This window comes from Homalodisca vitripennis, chromosome 7 (genome assembly GCF_021130785.1).
Source record: "Homalodisca vitripennis isolate AUS2020 chromosome 7, UT_GWSS_2.1, whole genome shotgun sequence".
NCBI lineage: Eukaryota > Metazoa > Arthropoda > Insecta > Hemiptera > Cicadellidae > Homalodisca > Homalodisca vitripennis.
The window spans coordinates 134050534-134064213 of record NC_060213.1 but is presented as its reverse complement, the minus strand read 5'-3'; the positions used below and the strand labels follow the sequence as shown (position 1 = coordinate 134064213).

At 34.0% G+C, this 13680-nt stretch overlaps 2 protein-coding genes across 4 annotated transcripts in view; one reads left to right on the top strand and one right to left on the bottom strand.

Annotated features, from left to right (window-relative positions):
• LOC124366355 (trichohyalin-like) overlaps positions 1 to 13680 on the bottom strand; it is a 68094-nt gene that overhangs the window by 30549 nt on the left and 23865 nt on the right. The gene's annotated exons all lie outside the window — the stretch shown is intronic.
• Positions 927 to 13535, top strand: LOC124366357. Of its 3 annotated transcripts, XM_046822850.1 has the most exons (4): positions 927 to 1024; positions 2186 to 2221; positions 2795 to 3068; positions 13429 to 13535. In XM_046822850.1, exons 1-4 carry the CDS (start codon positions 974 to 976, stop codon positions 13479 to 13481), a joined length of 414 nt encoding a protein of 137 aa, XP_046678806.1. In that variant the 5' UTR covers positions 927 to 973; the 3' UTR covers positions 13482 to 13535. The 3 variants fall into 3 exon arrangements, with proteins under 3 accessions (XP_046678806.1, XP_046678808.1, XP_046678807.1); XM_046822852.1 differs by lacking the exons at positions 2186 to 2221; positions 2795 to 3068 and adding an exon at positions 12402 to 12434 and having other exon boundaries at positions 940 to 1024; positions 13155 to 13535; XM_046822851.1 differs by lacking the exons at positions 927 to 1024; positions 2186 to 2221; positions 2795 to 3068 and adding exons at positions 11425 to 11550; positions 12402 to 12434 and having other exon boundaries at positions 13155 to 13535.

Here is a 13680-nt window from a genome sequence, read left to right as displayed (position 1 = left end):
TTTTTTATGCCTTGGTCCGATAGCTCAGAATAATTTGCACTCCTGTCCGTGAACGTCGAATCATTCGGAGCTATAGAAAAGTTTCGTTTTCGGTCTTGGAGGACGATTTCACTATTCGGCTCTGGCAGATTCGGTGCTAACGGACTCCACCTCATAAATGTATAACACCTTCATTGTGGCCCTATATCGAGTAATCTTGAATGTACATGCAATATGAACTGTATATTGATTCCAAGTGATAAGCAAGAATAGTACTATTAATTTTATTATTTTACGCACTGATATTTTTTAGTTATGTTTGAAAATTTCAATTGGTGTTATTAGTGTTAGAAATGGAACTTGTAAACATGCTTATCCTTCTAAGGTCTTACATTGGCTTGTCTGTAGCTGTAAGATCAATTTATAATCATGATTTCTATGCGCAGAGAAAATGATTCCAACCGAACTTCATGTAGTTGTTTAATATTTTTACTTTTACTGTCGTGGGATACAAGATTGGGAGGAGTACAAGTAGTACAATTTTTGAAGAATTTTCGAGATATACAGTTTTAATAATGTACCTCCATTCAAAAACTTATTTTCACAGCCCATATCGATTTTAATGAAGGCCATCTTTTAATGTGAAGCTACCTTTAGAGATAGACTTTTCGAGGATATATTGTGATTATACTTTGTAAATAAATATAGGCTATACACTTCACTTAATAAGGAAACAGAGCCCACAAACTGAATTGACAATTTAGAAAATGTATCCAATTCATTTTAACAGCTTGTGTAAATTTGATGTGGAGAAGGATCATTGTCTTGATGAACCAAAACGTATTTAGCAATTTATAATCTATCAATATTACGACGCCGAGTGATCTATTTTGTTTACATGTGATGAACAGGTGTTACATGTAGAGACCGGGTATATAATCGCCGCCGCTATCTTGGTAAGTCACTGACTGTACTGTACTGTCACTGTCTCATCATGAGGACCTCCGTAGCCGTTGCTTCCCTTGCCATCGTTGCCCTCGCCATCGTTAGTTAATTCTTTAGTAATAATTCCAATTTATATAAATATTAAAATAGTCTAATAATCTGGTTTTAATTTTTTAATAGTAACCTTCAATAACGATTCAGTTATACACACAGTTCAATTTTAAAAGCAAGAGTTTTCTTAAATAGCTTACTTAAAAAAAATGTAATATATATTTGTATACTTTATAAAGCCGATGTTGAGTTGTTGTTCAAACCAAGCATGTTTGTATTACTGATATTTTACCTGTAACATGAAATATTCGTTTGCAACATCAAGTATTAGTTACTGTCTATAGGTTGCTCCTAATATTTCTAACGTACGTTTGAAACAAATCCGTAATCCAGTTGTTATTCATGTATCTATAATAAATAATCATACCTTTACACCAAGCGGATTCATTTTAAGCACAATGCACAAGCCATTAATGAATTGAAATCTTTGAAACCTGTTCTGCCATTGATTTATCTCCAAAGACGAAAAACAATAGAAATAATGAGTTGATATCCACCATTTAAAAACTGTGTGGATTATTAATTATTTGTACAACTTTAGTCTTCAGCTTTTAATTCTCAGTGTTCATCTAAATATGTTAAAATGTATTATTTTGAATTAATAACACTTATTCTTGTTGATATGTTAATGAGAAAACCCATACACATCTCATATTCATTATTTGAAACACATCGAAACGTTTACAAAGAATAAAACAGTGGTTAATCTTGGCAAGATTTCAATATTAGTCATATATATACCTCAATCATTAGTTGTAAATATTTCCAAACATGGAAGACTCTAAAATTAAATCCATACATGTTTGTGTGTAATTTGTAAATTCAGCGGTATGTTCAGAATATTTTATTGCAGACGATTTCGTACTATGTTTGACAGAAAACTATAATCAAATGCATTACAAAAATTGGGATTGAATGTAAGGGTTTTATTTTTTTTTACTAATAAAAGAACAATAAAAGAACATAATTACCCGACATGAATATATTGTAATCGATAATTCATTGACAACATTTACTCTTAGTATTTTAGAAGAATAGGTACATTATTACCTTTTACTACCTTATAATGATTACCCCTTATTTTGTAAGTGAAACGAATCTCTAAGCAATGAACTTGTGTAATTTATTTTCCCGCCGTGTTATGTTTCAGTTGGTCCCCACCATCTCTGCTGGATGCGCTAAAACAGTAAGTGTTTACATTTATTTTTGTATTAAAAAGTTTAGTAAAAATTTGTTTCAGGTTTTAATATTTTATATACATAATCTCACTCTTTGTTTTGTTATTGAATTAAACAATATTTTTGTTATCATTTTACGACAATCGCACGTATCTACTAATACATAAAATTATGAGCTTTTGTCACGAATATCCATTACTAAAAAGATATTTTTACATGTTTGGTAATTGACTGTAGACGCGTTTGAAATGCTGATCAATGTAAAAAAGATCTCATTTCATCCACTTTTCTTTTCAAATTCAAAATTGACTCGAATCACTGTATTAGTTTTTGGTAATATTCAATGTGAAAATAGAAAACCTCTCATGAACAACACTTGTTGGCTTTATATATTTCTCTTACAAATACTGTGTTGTATTCGTGTCGCACAAACATATTTTATATTTTCATACTCTTTCTCTTATGTGTATTTTATTTACTCACCAAAATCATCAACACTCACGGAATTCTTTCACACTTTTACCTACTTATGTTTTCTACATTACAACAATAAATTTCTGATCTTAAGCATGATTATTCAGGTTGTTGGAGTTGGTGTGCCTGTAGAGAGGTACAGCGCAAGCGTGAAGAACGCCGCCTCCAACTCTGACGCCAAGACTGCTGAAGCCAACAAGGAAGACGAGGCTTACACTGATGGCAACATCAAGTACGCTAGGGGATCCTCCAACACTGCCACCAGCCAGGACAAGGACAGCGCTCAGTCCTCCGTCAAGGAAGTCAACGTCAAGGGAATTGACGGCAGCTCATACAAGGCCAAGTCCTCCTCAGTGAAGACCGCCTCTCTGGACGCTGACACCAAGACCTCCAGCCGTTACGAGGTCAAATCACACGCCTGCGCTTAGAGGACAGTTCATTCACAGATTGTTTTGAACTCAGAATAAACTAAAGCAAAAATATCAAGCCGTTAGTTTATTACAATCCTATACTGCAGTCATTATTTCAGCAGATACAGCATCATTTCATGAGGGAGGCGGGGGCTTGCCATTCAAAATATAAAACATAACCAACAACATATACTGTAATTATCGACAGGGTTTTTTCTTAGGTATGGTTGGTACTTACGAAGAAGTTCATATTGATACAAATTCATATGTTTATAAAACTATACCACATTTTGAATAATAATAGAATTTTCCTTATAAAATAGCTACAATTTAAAACTACTTCCTAAATTTTCGAAAAAAAAAACTGTTCATCTCAAGAAGTCAATCTTCAAGATAAAATTTATTTACAAACTATCGCATTAGACCATTAAAAACACAGCTCAAATTACTAATTTTCTGCTTTAAAAACATATACGTGTACGTCACTGGCCTTTAGTAAGAAGCGCAGAATGCATTTGGTGAACGCAAAATATTATCTTTTTAATCTCACAGGAATAACTACATCAAATCTGGTTTTATTGAAGAAAGAGATATTCGCAGATAAATGTGTATATAGAGCCATAGAAGCACGCGATTTTGTCGCTAAATATGACACATCCAAACCCAATATTATAATTGCCAAAACGCCCGGAGACAAAATAATTAAGCGTAATGTGGCACTACCCTTAGAAAGAGATCGATTTTCAGCCGCGCTAGTTTTGGTGGAGGTCGTGATGGGAAGGCGTCAGAAGGGTTAGAATATGAAGCGATATTTGTTTTCTCACATTCTTTTTCCTAACTTGATACACTTAAATCTGACCGGCATACACATAAATAATAGTCATTTCACCGTCAGTCCACTAGATGAAGAGACTGCAACACTTTGTTTGTGGTTTGCTTACGCTCATTCAATATTTATTTACGCGTCTTATGATTGGTTTCATCTGTAGTAAGCTTAGAAAAATGTGACCTGAGAAAAAAATATAATTTTAACATTTTAACCCTCTTGATACCATAATATTTTGACCTTCACACAAACTAGCGTGGGTGAAGATACATTTATTTCTTAGGGGACATGTCTATCAGTTTCAATAAAAACTAAGCTGTGTTCCTATACGACGCACATCGGCTCTTTGTTTATGGACTATCAATGTCCAGGTGCAGATGCTTTAATATCTTGTTTTCAAAACGTCGAATGCCTAATAACACCTAAGGCCAGCATGAACCTAATCAATACCTGAATAAGCTATAATTGCTGCTTTTAATTTGACGATGAACACCTTTAAGTAACACCTTTACTGCGGTTATGTATTGAGTGACCTTAAGTAGTGTAACATCATGCACGCGTATCACCGCAACAGCCGTAGTCAACGTGTTACATAAAAATTTCAATTCACATTTTCATTTAAACTGCAATTTATTTTGAACGGAGTCGAATGGTTTGGAAATGAACATATGAAAATTGTCCTGATAAATAAATATTGTCAAGGCAGTTTCTAGAACTAAGAAAGAAGCCTTGAAACAGATTACACTATTCTAGAACGGTATTCTACTGCCTAGATGTAACGTAATCAGTTCAGATATAGTCGCTTAATGGCCAAACACTTTTCACAAGTCACCTGATTCCAGAGGAAAGACAAATCACTCTTCCGAAAGACGTGAGGGACGTTTAATTCTGCTGAGATAGTGTGTGATGGCTGTGCAGTAGAGTACACGTACAAAATAAATGTCCTGTCTCTGAACACATCATCAAGTATCTCTCTCACAGCTTTGTTCAAATATTTATCTGATGGTATTTACTGTTGAGCTTGTGCTTCTTTCCTTCTCCACGATCATTTCTTCCCACTGGCAACTCAATGATCGTAGCGTTCCCCAGGGCTCAGTGCTGGGTCCACTACTATTTCTCATTTACGTGAACGATTTACCACATAACCTAACTACATCATCTGTAGTTCTGTTTGCAGACAACACCAATCTTACTATAAAAACAAAATCTCTTGATGATTTAGAGAATAAAATTAATCAAGAAACTGACGAAGTCGGACAGTGGTTCTCAGCAAATGAGTGCCACTTTGAGCAGTTGGCTACTGCTCAATGAAAATAAAAGCCAATTATTAATATTCTCAACACTCCAATCGGCAAACACGTATATTAACTTTAACCTAACTAATATTAAAGTAACATCGTCATGTAAATTTCTGGGTTTAGTTGTATATAATTCATGGAAAGAACATACAGCCTTTATAGAAAAAAAGTTTTATATGTGTGTGTGTGTGTGTGTGTGTGTGTGTGTGTGTGTGTGTGTGTGTGTGTGTGTGTGTGTGTGTGTGTGTGTGTGTGTGTGTGTGTGTGTGTGTGTGTGTGTGTGTGTGTGTGTGTGTGTGTGTGTGTGTGTGTGTGTGTGTGTGTGTGTGTGTGTGTGTGTTATATAAATGAATGTTTGTGTATTTTTCCATTAAGGAATCGTAAACTATTTGACCGATCATTATGAAAATTTGTATGTTTATGTATTTTTACACGGAGAAGGTTTATATACTATGCGCATTGATGTAACTCACCACAAGGCACCGGTGCAATACATGAAGGTCTTCAAAGCGCCTGCACATTATAAACTGCAATTATGAGACAGTAACGTATAATAGCCTAACACTGTTTGAAGGCGCTAAGTTATGATATTTGTGAAAGCTTGAGTGTTAGACCACTTTAGAATAAAGTAAATATACGTGTACAATGGCTATAAAGATACACTTTTTACAGATTTTCTTGATCATGGCAGCAAGGCAAACTCTAAATCGGCGTTGGAAGTATAATTCACTTGAACCAGAAATGCTCATGCACGGGCCAAGCTCACGAAAAGCGTGCGAAACCGCGGGAACCAGATAGTCTATAATAAATTACCTCCAAATCTAAAGAGGGGGAATTTCATAAATGCATTTAAAACTTTCATAAAATGCTACCTTATTTACCGGACATACTATTTAGTTGATGAATACTTATACGTAAATGAATAACAGTTGTTTACTAGTTCTTATTGTTGAATTTTTAGACTAAGCTTTGCAGATATGTAACTATTTCTTGATTAGTTTAGTTTAGTTTATTAGTTTTTTTTTACATTGACAATTCATATGTTTATCTTTAGCTATGCTGAACATTATAAACCTATGTGAAGCTTATAATAAATAAATAAATGTCTTTTATGGGTGGTTACCAAGGGAATAGAGCATCTTCGACCAAGAAAAACTGTTTGAACTGGTAGGAAAACGCTTTACAGCCGGTATTACAAACCCTTCTTTACGACAAGGTTATGCAAAATGTTCTTAAGCCATTGACTCAAGCCTAAATGCCCAAAATGGATAGATTTTACTTCCGGAAGCAGAAAACCAACAGCAAAACGAAGATGTTTGTACTTGTCACTTCCAGGAGAAGTTGGTGATTATGTTATAATTGCGGAACATCTGGGGGATTATTACGTCTAGGGTAAATGAAAAGCCTTTGGAAGAGGGAAAATATCTGGTTGAAGAGTGCTGTGCAATGACTAATAGTACGGGAGCTAGCAACGTTTCTAAAACAAGAATTTCAGGTCAGCTGAAATTTTGATATGCTGTCTTTCTTGCTCTTTCGGTTGGAGTCCGGGCTATCTGGCTGGCGGTAGTGGTTGCGTTTATTAATGCGCATCTTACTTGCACAGGTAAAAATCCTGGAGCGCTTCGGCAAATGGACAACATGGCGTCAGTCTAAAGTCACATGTTTGTTTTGTGTAATTAAAAAAAAGCACTTCAAACTGTCTCTCTCCTATCACCTGTCTCATTTATTTCAGTAGGCAGTTCAATGTCACGGTACTTTAATTTATATTTTAAACGTATATTCAAAACTTCCTGGTACTTCTTCAGTTTATCAACCACGAAAAGAATGATTTTATCTTTATGTCCTTTACAGAAACACATTTCATTTTACCACTGGCGATTGTAGCGAAATTAATAAATAAACATCACAAATACACAAACATGTGACTTTAGACTGACGCCATGTTGTCCATTTGCCGAAGCGCTCCAGGATTTTTACCTGTGCAGGTAAGATGCGCATTAATAAACGCAACCACTACCGCCAGCCAGATAGCCCGGACTCCAACCGAAGAGGAAGAAAGACAGCATATCAAAATTTCAGCTGACCTGAAATTCTCTCTCGAAAACGTTGCTAGCTCCTATACTATAAGTGCTTTCGTCTCATTAAGATGCTGAGTAAGAGACAGAAAGAAAATTTAACCGTTTATCCTTTTAGCAGAAGAACGTCTAGGCCGATCTCGTATTTTAAATTGTTTAGTAGCTTATACATTAAAATTATATTTTAACTACAGGACATTAAAGGTGAATTAGGGGGAGAATTGGTTGGTGGAGAGAATTTAAGTACCTGAGAGGCAAAATTCATATTGGAATTTCATGTGGATGCTGTATGACTGATAAAAACAGCGTTTGTAGAAACCATGTAAGCCTTCGTTCAGAAGGCGCAGATATTTCGCCAAGAGTTTCCTGCACCGTGTCACAAAAACAGGAGCAGCCACGGTCTCACTGGTTCGACAAATGAAGGCCACCTACTTTTTGCACCACAGACAGTATCTTAAACTGTTAATTCATTGGTGTTCGATTATGTTTTACATTTTTATGGTGTTCCTAATCTCCATATAAAAAAGGATTAAGTGGTATAAACGCCATTAGGCAGTAACTTTGGATAACTACAGCGATTCACCATTTGTCCTTGCCGGCCAAAAAAGGCATTATTTGTGTCAAAATTGTATTTTGATTCGATTAAAGGTTTCCCTTAAACCCCAGTGATGTTTTTAGAAATCTTCGTGCTATTGCCCATTAGTCTTAATCTTAAACCCATTAGCCATTCACTCAGTACCTGTGAACCTTTACATCGTAGGAGGAATAATTAAATAATCCTTGCAATAAAAAGAGGTAGATTTAGGTAACTTACAGATTGGTGGCGAGTGGGTTTGATGTAAGCGAGATCCTGAACGTCCTTCCTTAGCCACAAGGGTGAGTCGCATTCATGCTTTCGATACAACTTGAACACAACAAATAAATCCTTTATACATGTTCCCAATTAATTATTGGCTGAGCGTTACCGAAGCTTATTATTCGAAGAATGGAAACATTTCATTTCTGTATGTCTGTACATCTGACTATCTGCATGTCAATTTGCACGGTATCTCGAGAAAGAATTGACCTATACCGTGTGAGTTAAAAGTATGGACACACTCTGTTTAGTTTTTGATGGATAAAGATAAACGTGAACTTTTTAGTCATTGTTACAACTTTGCCCATTTCCCCAAAATGGGATTTAGGGGGTGCGGCTCAAAATGTTTAAATATAAAGATCAATTAAGTGCTACCTCATTTGAAAGTCATAAAAGAAGAAGAACAGTGGAAACTAGAGCTTTATATCTCAAACTAGTACATAATTTAGCTCAATTACATTTAAAACACACAAACCAATACTTAAAACTTTTATTTTGTGAGGCTTTTCGATAGCAAGGCTATCTTCGTCAGAAACATCACAACATATTTGCTATCGAAAGGCCTCATAAAATAAAAGTTTTTAAGTATTCGTTTGTGTGTTTTAAATTTAATTAAGTTAATAGTAACCAATACAAGCTTCATCTTCAACATAATTGAAATTGTTTAAGTTACTGGCATAGATGGATCCTGCCCAACCTTCTATTCTAACGCATGGCTGAGCGTTAGTGAATATTTTACATTGGTCTCATGGGTAACTAGTATGATGGCAACGAGAAACAAATTAGTAAACAAACTGAGTACAATCATATGACATTTGAACATCTTCTATATATATAAAGAAGATGTTGTATATATATATATATTTCTTGTGTTTCGTGTGTATATGTGACTGAACTCCTCCTAAACGACTGGACCGATTTTGATGAAAGTTTATGTGTGTGTTGAAGGGGATTCGAGAATGATTTAGATTCAAAATTTGGTCCACTGGAAAATTTTCCTTTTTTTTGTTAATTTTTAATTTCTAAGTAGTTGTTGATTTTGGAATGTTTCACATTAGATCCGGCAGACTACGGCACGACACGTAATACAAAGTGAACTGATACTTTACAGCTGTTAATACTTTCAGGTGAAGTTCATCAAAGAGGCAGAAACATTTGTTTACATTTAAAATATATTATTGTAAAGTGCTTGATCAGTAGTTTAATGCAGATTACATAGACGAAGTTATTACCTAATTTTAAAGTTAGATTGGACCAATGATAAACTATCTAATGCAATGAAAATACTACTGAACGATGTTATAAAAACCACCTCATTGTACAAAGCCGTGAAAGTTCGTACATAAGGTAATCGAATTTGGTTAGATTGAAGGTAAATGAAAAGAGCCGAAAGAAGACGCTTTATGATCGAAATTGGTTTTCATTGATACATTTTCTTGATCGGAGCACAAGGCAAACTCAAAAATAATATTGGAAATATCTTAGACAAAAAATAGATTCCTTATAACCGAATTAAAATCGACATTCATCTATATAAAGTAATTGTACACCGTAACACCTAGCAAAAAGCCCGAAAGACAGACGCAGGAATTATGGTTCATACCCTCATAATGCGTCCAAGAGTCTCACGAAGGAACGACTATCAATTATCTCAGGAGTGTTTAAGAATGTGACAGAAAAAGAATACGTGAGTATAGTGTACTGTTTTTCAACAGGAAATTGCGTGCAAAGTCGCGGGAAACTGCTAGTATGATATAGTAACACAAGTGGTATAATGAAATGAGCTATAGTTTTGATTCTTTTACGTAACAAGTGGTGTCTATTAAATTTTCTCAAAACTAAATTTGTGTGAAACAGCTGACCATAGACTTTATTTGTTCTTTAAGCCACAGGATATAATGTTTGGATAAATTGAAAGTGACCAAAACTCGTGTTTATTTTTTGTCCAACATCATGGATCAGCCGACCTATATCTCGATGTTTGGTCACTTTCCACAAAAGATGCAGATACTCGTATGGTTCATTGTGGGGTTTAAAGTGTTCAACATCAGTTCAGAATATGGTATAATATCTCCTACGTCATACTCAAAGCTGGAAACATCACTGTCCTGCATACATCCATATGAATACATCGTCCTGCACATAATCATACTGACAAAATTATTACAATTATTATGTGTTATAAGAAAATAAATGTTTGAAAACGTTTAGGTTTTATTCAGTTAGAACAACACATAATAAACAGTAATATTAATGCAGAGGAAAACTAACATAAATTATTATAAAACAGCTGGTGTTAATATGACATACTTTCATAAATAATGGAAGTCATTTATCATCACATTCTACCTTTCATCAGAGATAAAAATCTATACAATATTTTGGAGAATATTTCACTCTTGATCTTCTCAGATTCATAGATTTTTTTGGAGAAACGTCATTTTCATTTGTCAAAGTTCGATCCACCGAGGTTTGCGTATAGTCTTCTAGATTACTTTGGTTGATAGTCTCTGTTTCTGTATCGGATGCCGTATGTACATTGTGTGATGTTTATATTCAGAATTTAAATTTCCGCCCCCTCGAGGAGCTAGATGCAAGGATACCGTTGATTACATTTCACATGATCCTTCAGTTGATAATATTTGTTTACTGTAATGCAACTTTAGAGACCATGATGGAATTTTCGCAACTTTTAGAGACCAGTTAGGCGTATCCAGGAGAGATTTTTGAAATAAGAATATGTCTATAAATTAACTTGGAATCCTACGAATTTCCATGTAAAGTTTCAGTATACACAGACAGATGCCATTAGGTTTGTATGTAACAGTATAGATTGTAATACATTATTTGTATTACATTAACTACGTGTTTATTATTACGTGCAACAATTAAATACTTGAAAGGATAGCAAGATTTTGGATACTTGTTATTCTTTTACAGAATATATAACACTTTATTTAAAATATAAAATTACTTAAAAAAATACTTTAAAATATAAGTGCAGAACAATGAAAACTGATCAATGCATGATCAGGTTAGGGTTACTTCCAAACAAAGGAAGTTATAATACCGAACTCGTAACTATGAGAGAAAGCTATGTTGTACTACACTTTAATTTACAACGAGTTGCATACTGCATTATTATTGGCGTCGATCCCCTTAAAACAACAAACGTAATCACAATATGGTAGAATGCCATCTTCAAATTAAGAAATTATTAATCATAATTTAAGAACGAAGATGCACAACTGCATTGATGAACAGGTGTTACATGTAGAGACCGGGTATATAATCGCCGCCGCTATCTTGGCAAGTCACTGACTGTATTGTACTGTCATTGTCTCATCATGAGGACCTCCGTAGCCGTTGCTTCCCTTGCCATCGTCGCCCTCGCCATCGTGAGTTCTTCCGATAGTCTATTGATGCTATATTTTCTCCTTTATCGTCTGCTTCTACATTCGATATGTTTGGAGAAATTTCACTATTATATTTCGAGCCAGATAAAAACCAAACGCATTTCATTATATTTACAAAACATCCACCATAATAATAAGAATTGTAATATAAAAAAAAACTTTTCTGTCGCTGCAATTTTAATTGTTGTATTGCAATTAGAAGAACTCCCAAAATTTGCAGAAAATTCAATCCATATTTAAAACTTTATAATTTTTTTAATGTTACTTTAGACCTCAGTCTAATTTTATATGAATAGTCACACATAATTTAAATACTTACTATTTTAAATAGAATTCCGCATTTGTTAAGAAGTGGTTCTATTCTTTACTTAAAAACAATATAAATATAAAACACGTTGAAAATATTAGTAAAGACCATCTACTACCGTCATTAGAACTTGTTAAAATATTATTTTAAATATGCAATGATTTTACTCAAAGAAGTTTTTAGAACCGATTTCCTGCATTAAATTTACTTGTAAATGTATCAATTCAAAATCATTGACAGCTTTAAAATATCGTATCAATACTAAATAAGTATTAAGTTTATTCAAAAGCTGATACAAACGCATTATGACATTTTGTTTTTTCAGATATAATTTTTTTACTTTATTCAAACCATGATATCGCCCTAGCAATGTTTGCGTTTCCCATAATTTATTATAGTGTTTTGAAAGTGGAACATATCAAAACAAATTAGTTTCTATTGGTAAACTATAACTAAAAATTAGCAAGTTAAGTTTAATTTAGTATTGTAATGCAATTTGTTTATTGTCATCCTTATTATGTTTCAGCTGGGCACCACCTCTGCTAACTGCGTTAAAACAGTAAGTGTTTTCTCGTTTTGTTTATTAATTAATGGGAAAATGTAGTGTGTTTGTTCCATGTAGTTCCAACCATAAATAATTTATTATAATCTTTTAGAACTAGTAATGAATTACTAACTTAACTTGAAAATTTAACTAAGCTTGACTTTTTCTCTATACAATTCGATGTTATTTGTTTTAAAATTATAAATTATTCCATATTTAACATATTACGGTACATGTTAAAAAGTATTAATATGAGAGTAAAATTTTAACTTAATTATCTTTTAATAAACCGTTATTATTTACTTACATTTAACGTAAACCTATGCATAAACTTTCAATTATAAATATTGAAAAATCATTTTAATCGCTCAATAATGATCTTTGCGGAAATGTTCAAATAAAAAAAAAACAGTTTTAAACAATTGAAGTGAAAAACAAACTCATGGGGTTTGTACGATACCATTTAAAGTAGCAACAGTTTTCAATCCTGATCAAAATATTAGTTAGATATTTTCCTTGATTCAATGTCAAGAAAACTATCATTTTAAATAATATTTATGTGTTCAATTTTTGTAATAAGATCATCACTACAAATGTGTCAAATTTTTTTTTTGAATTTTGACAAAATATTAAAATTTGTATTAGTATCTTTGGCATTAATGTAAATTTACCTATATTGTGTTGTGTATTTTACCAATGTATTTTTATGATCTCAATCGTTTTTTATTTATTCAGGTTGTAGGAGTTGGTGTGCCTGTAGAGAAGTACAGCGCCAGCGTGAAGAACGCTGCCTCCAACTCTGACGCCAAGACTGCTGAAGCCAACAAGGAAGACGAGGCTTACACTGATGGCATCGTCAAGTACGCTAGGGGATCCTCCAACACTGCCACCAGCCAGGACAAGGACAGCGCTCAGTCCTCCGTCAAGGAAGTCGACGCCAAGGGAATTGACGGCAGCTCATACAAGGCCAAGTCCGCCTCAATGAAAACCGCCTCTCTGGAAGCTAACTCCAAGACCCACAATTCCTACGAGTCCGTAGGACTCGCCAGCCCCTGCGCTTAGAGGACAGTTCATTCTCAGATTGTTTGGAACTCAGAATAAACTAAAGCAAAAATATCAAGCCGTTACTTTATTACAATCCTATACTGCAGTCATTATTTCAACAGATACAGCATCATTTCATGATGGTGGGGGGGGGGGTTTGCCACTCAAAATATAAAACATAACTGATACATATGATTGATTTAATTTTGCCTTTTAT

Coding starts and splice junctions, on each gene's coding strand:
- LOC124366357 (XM_046822850.1), top strand. CDS start 974: ATGAGGACCTCCGTAGCCGTTGCTTCCCTTGCCATCGTTGCCCTCGCC. Junction 2,222..2,794: donor CTGCTGGATGCGCTAAAACA/GTAAGTGTTTAC, acceptor ATGATTATTCAG/GTTGTTGGAGTTGGTGTGCC. Junction 3,069..13,428: donor CGCCTCTCTGGACGCTGACA/CCAAGACCTCCA, acceptor TGGAAGCTAACT/CCAAGACCCACAATTCCTAC.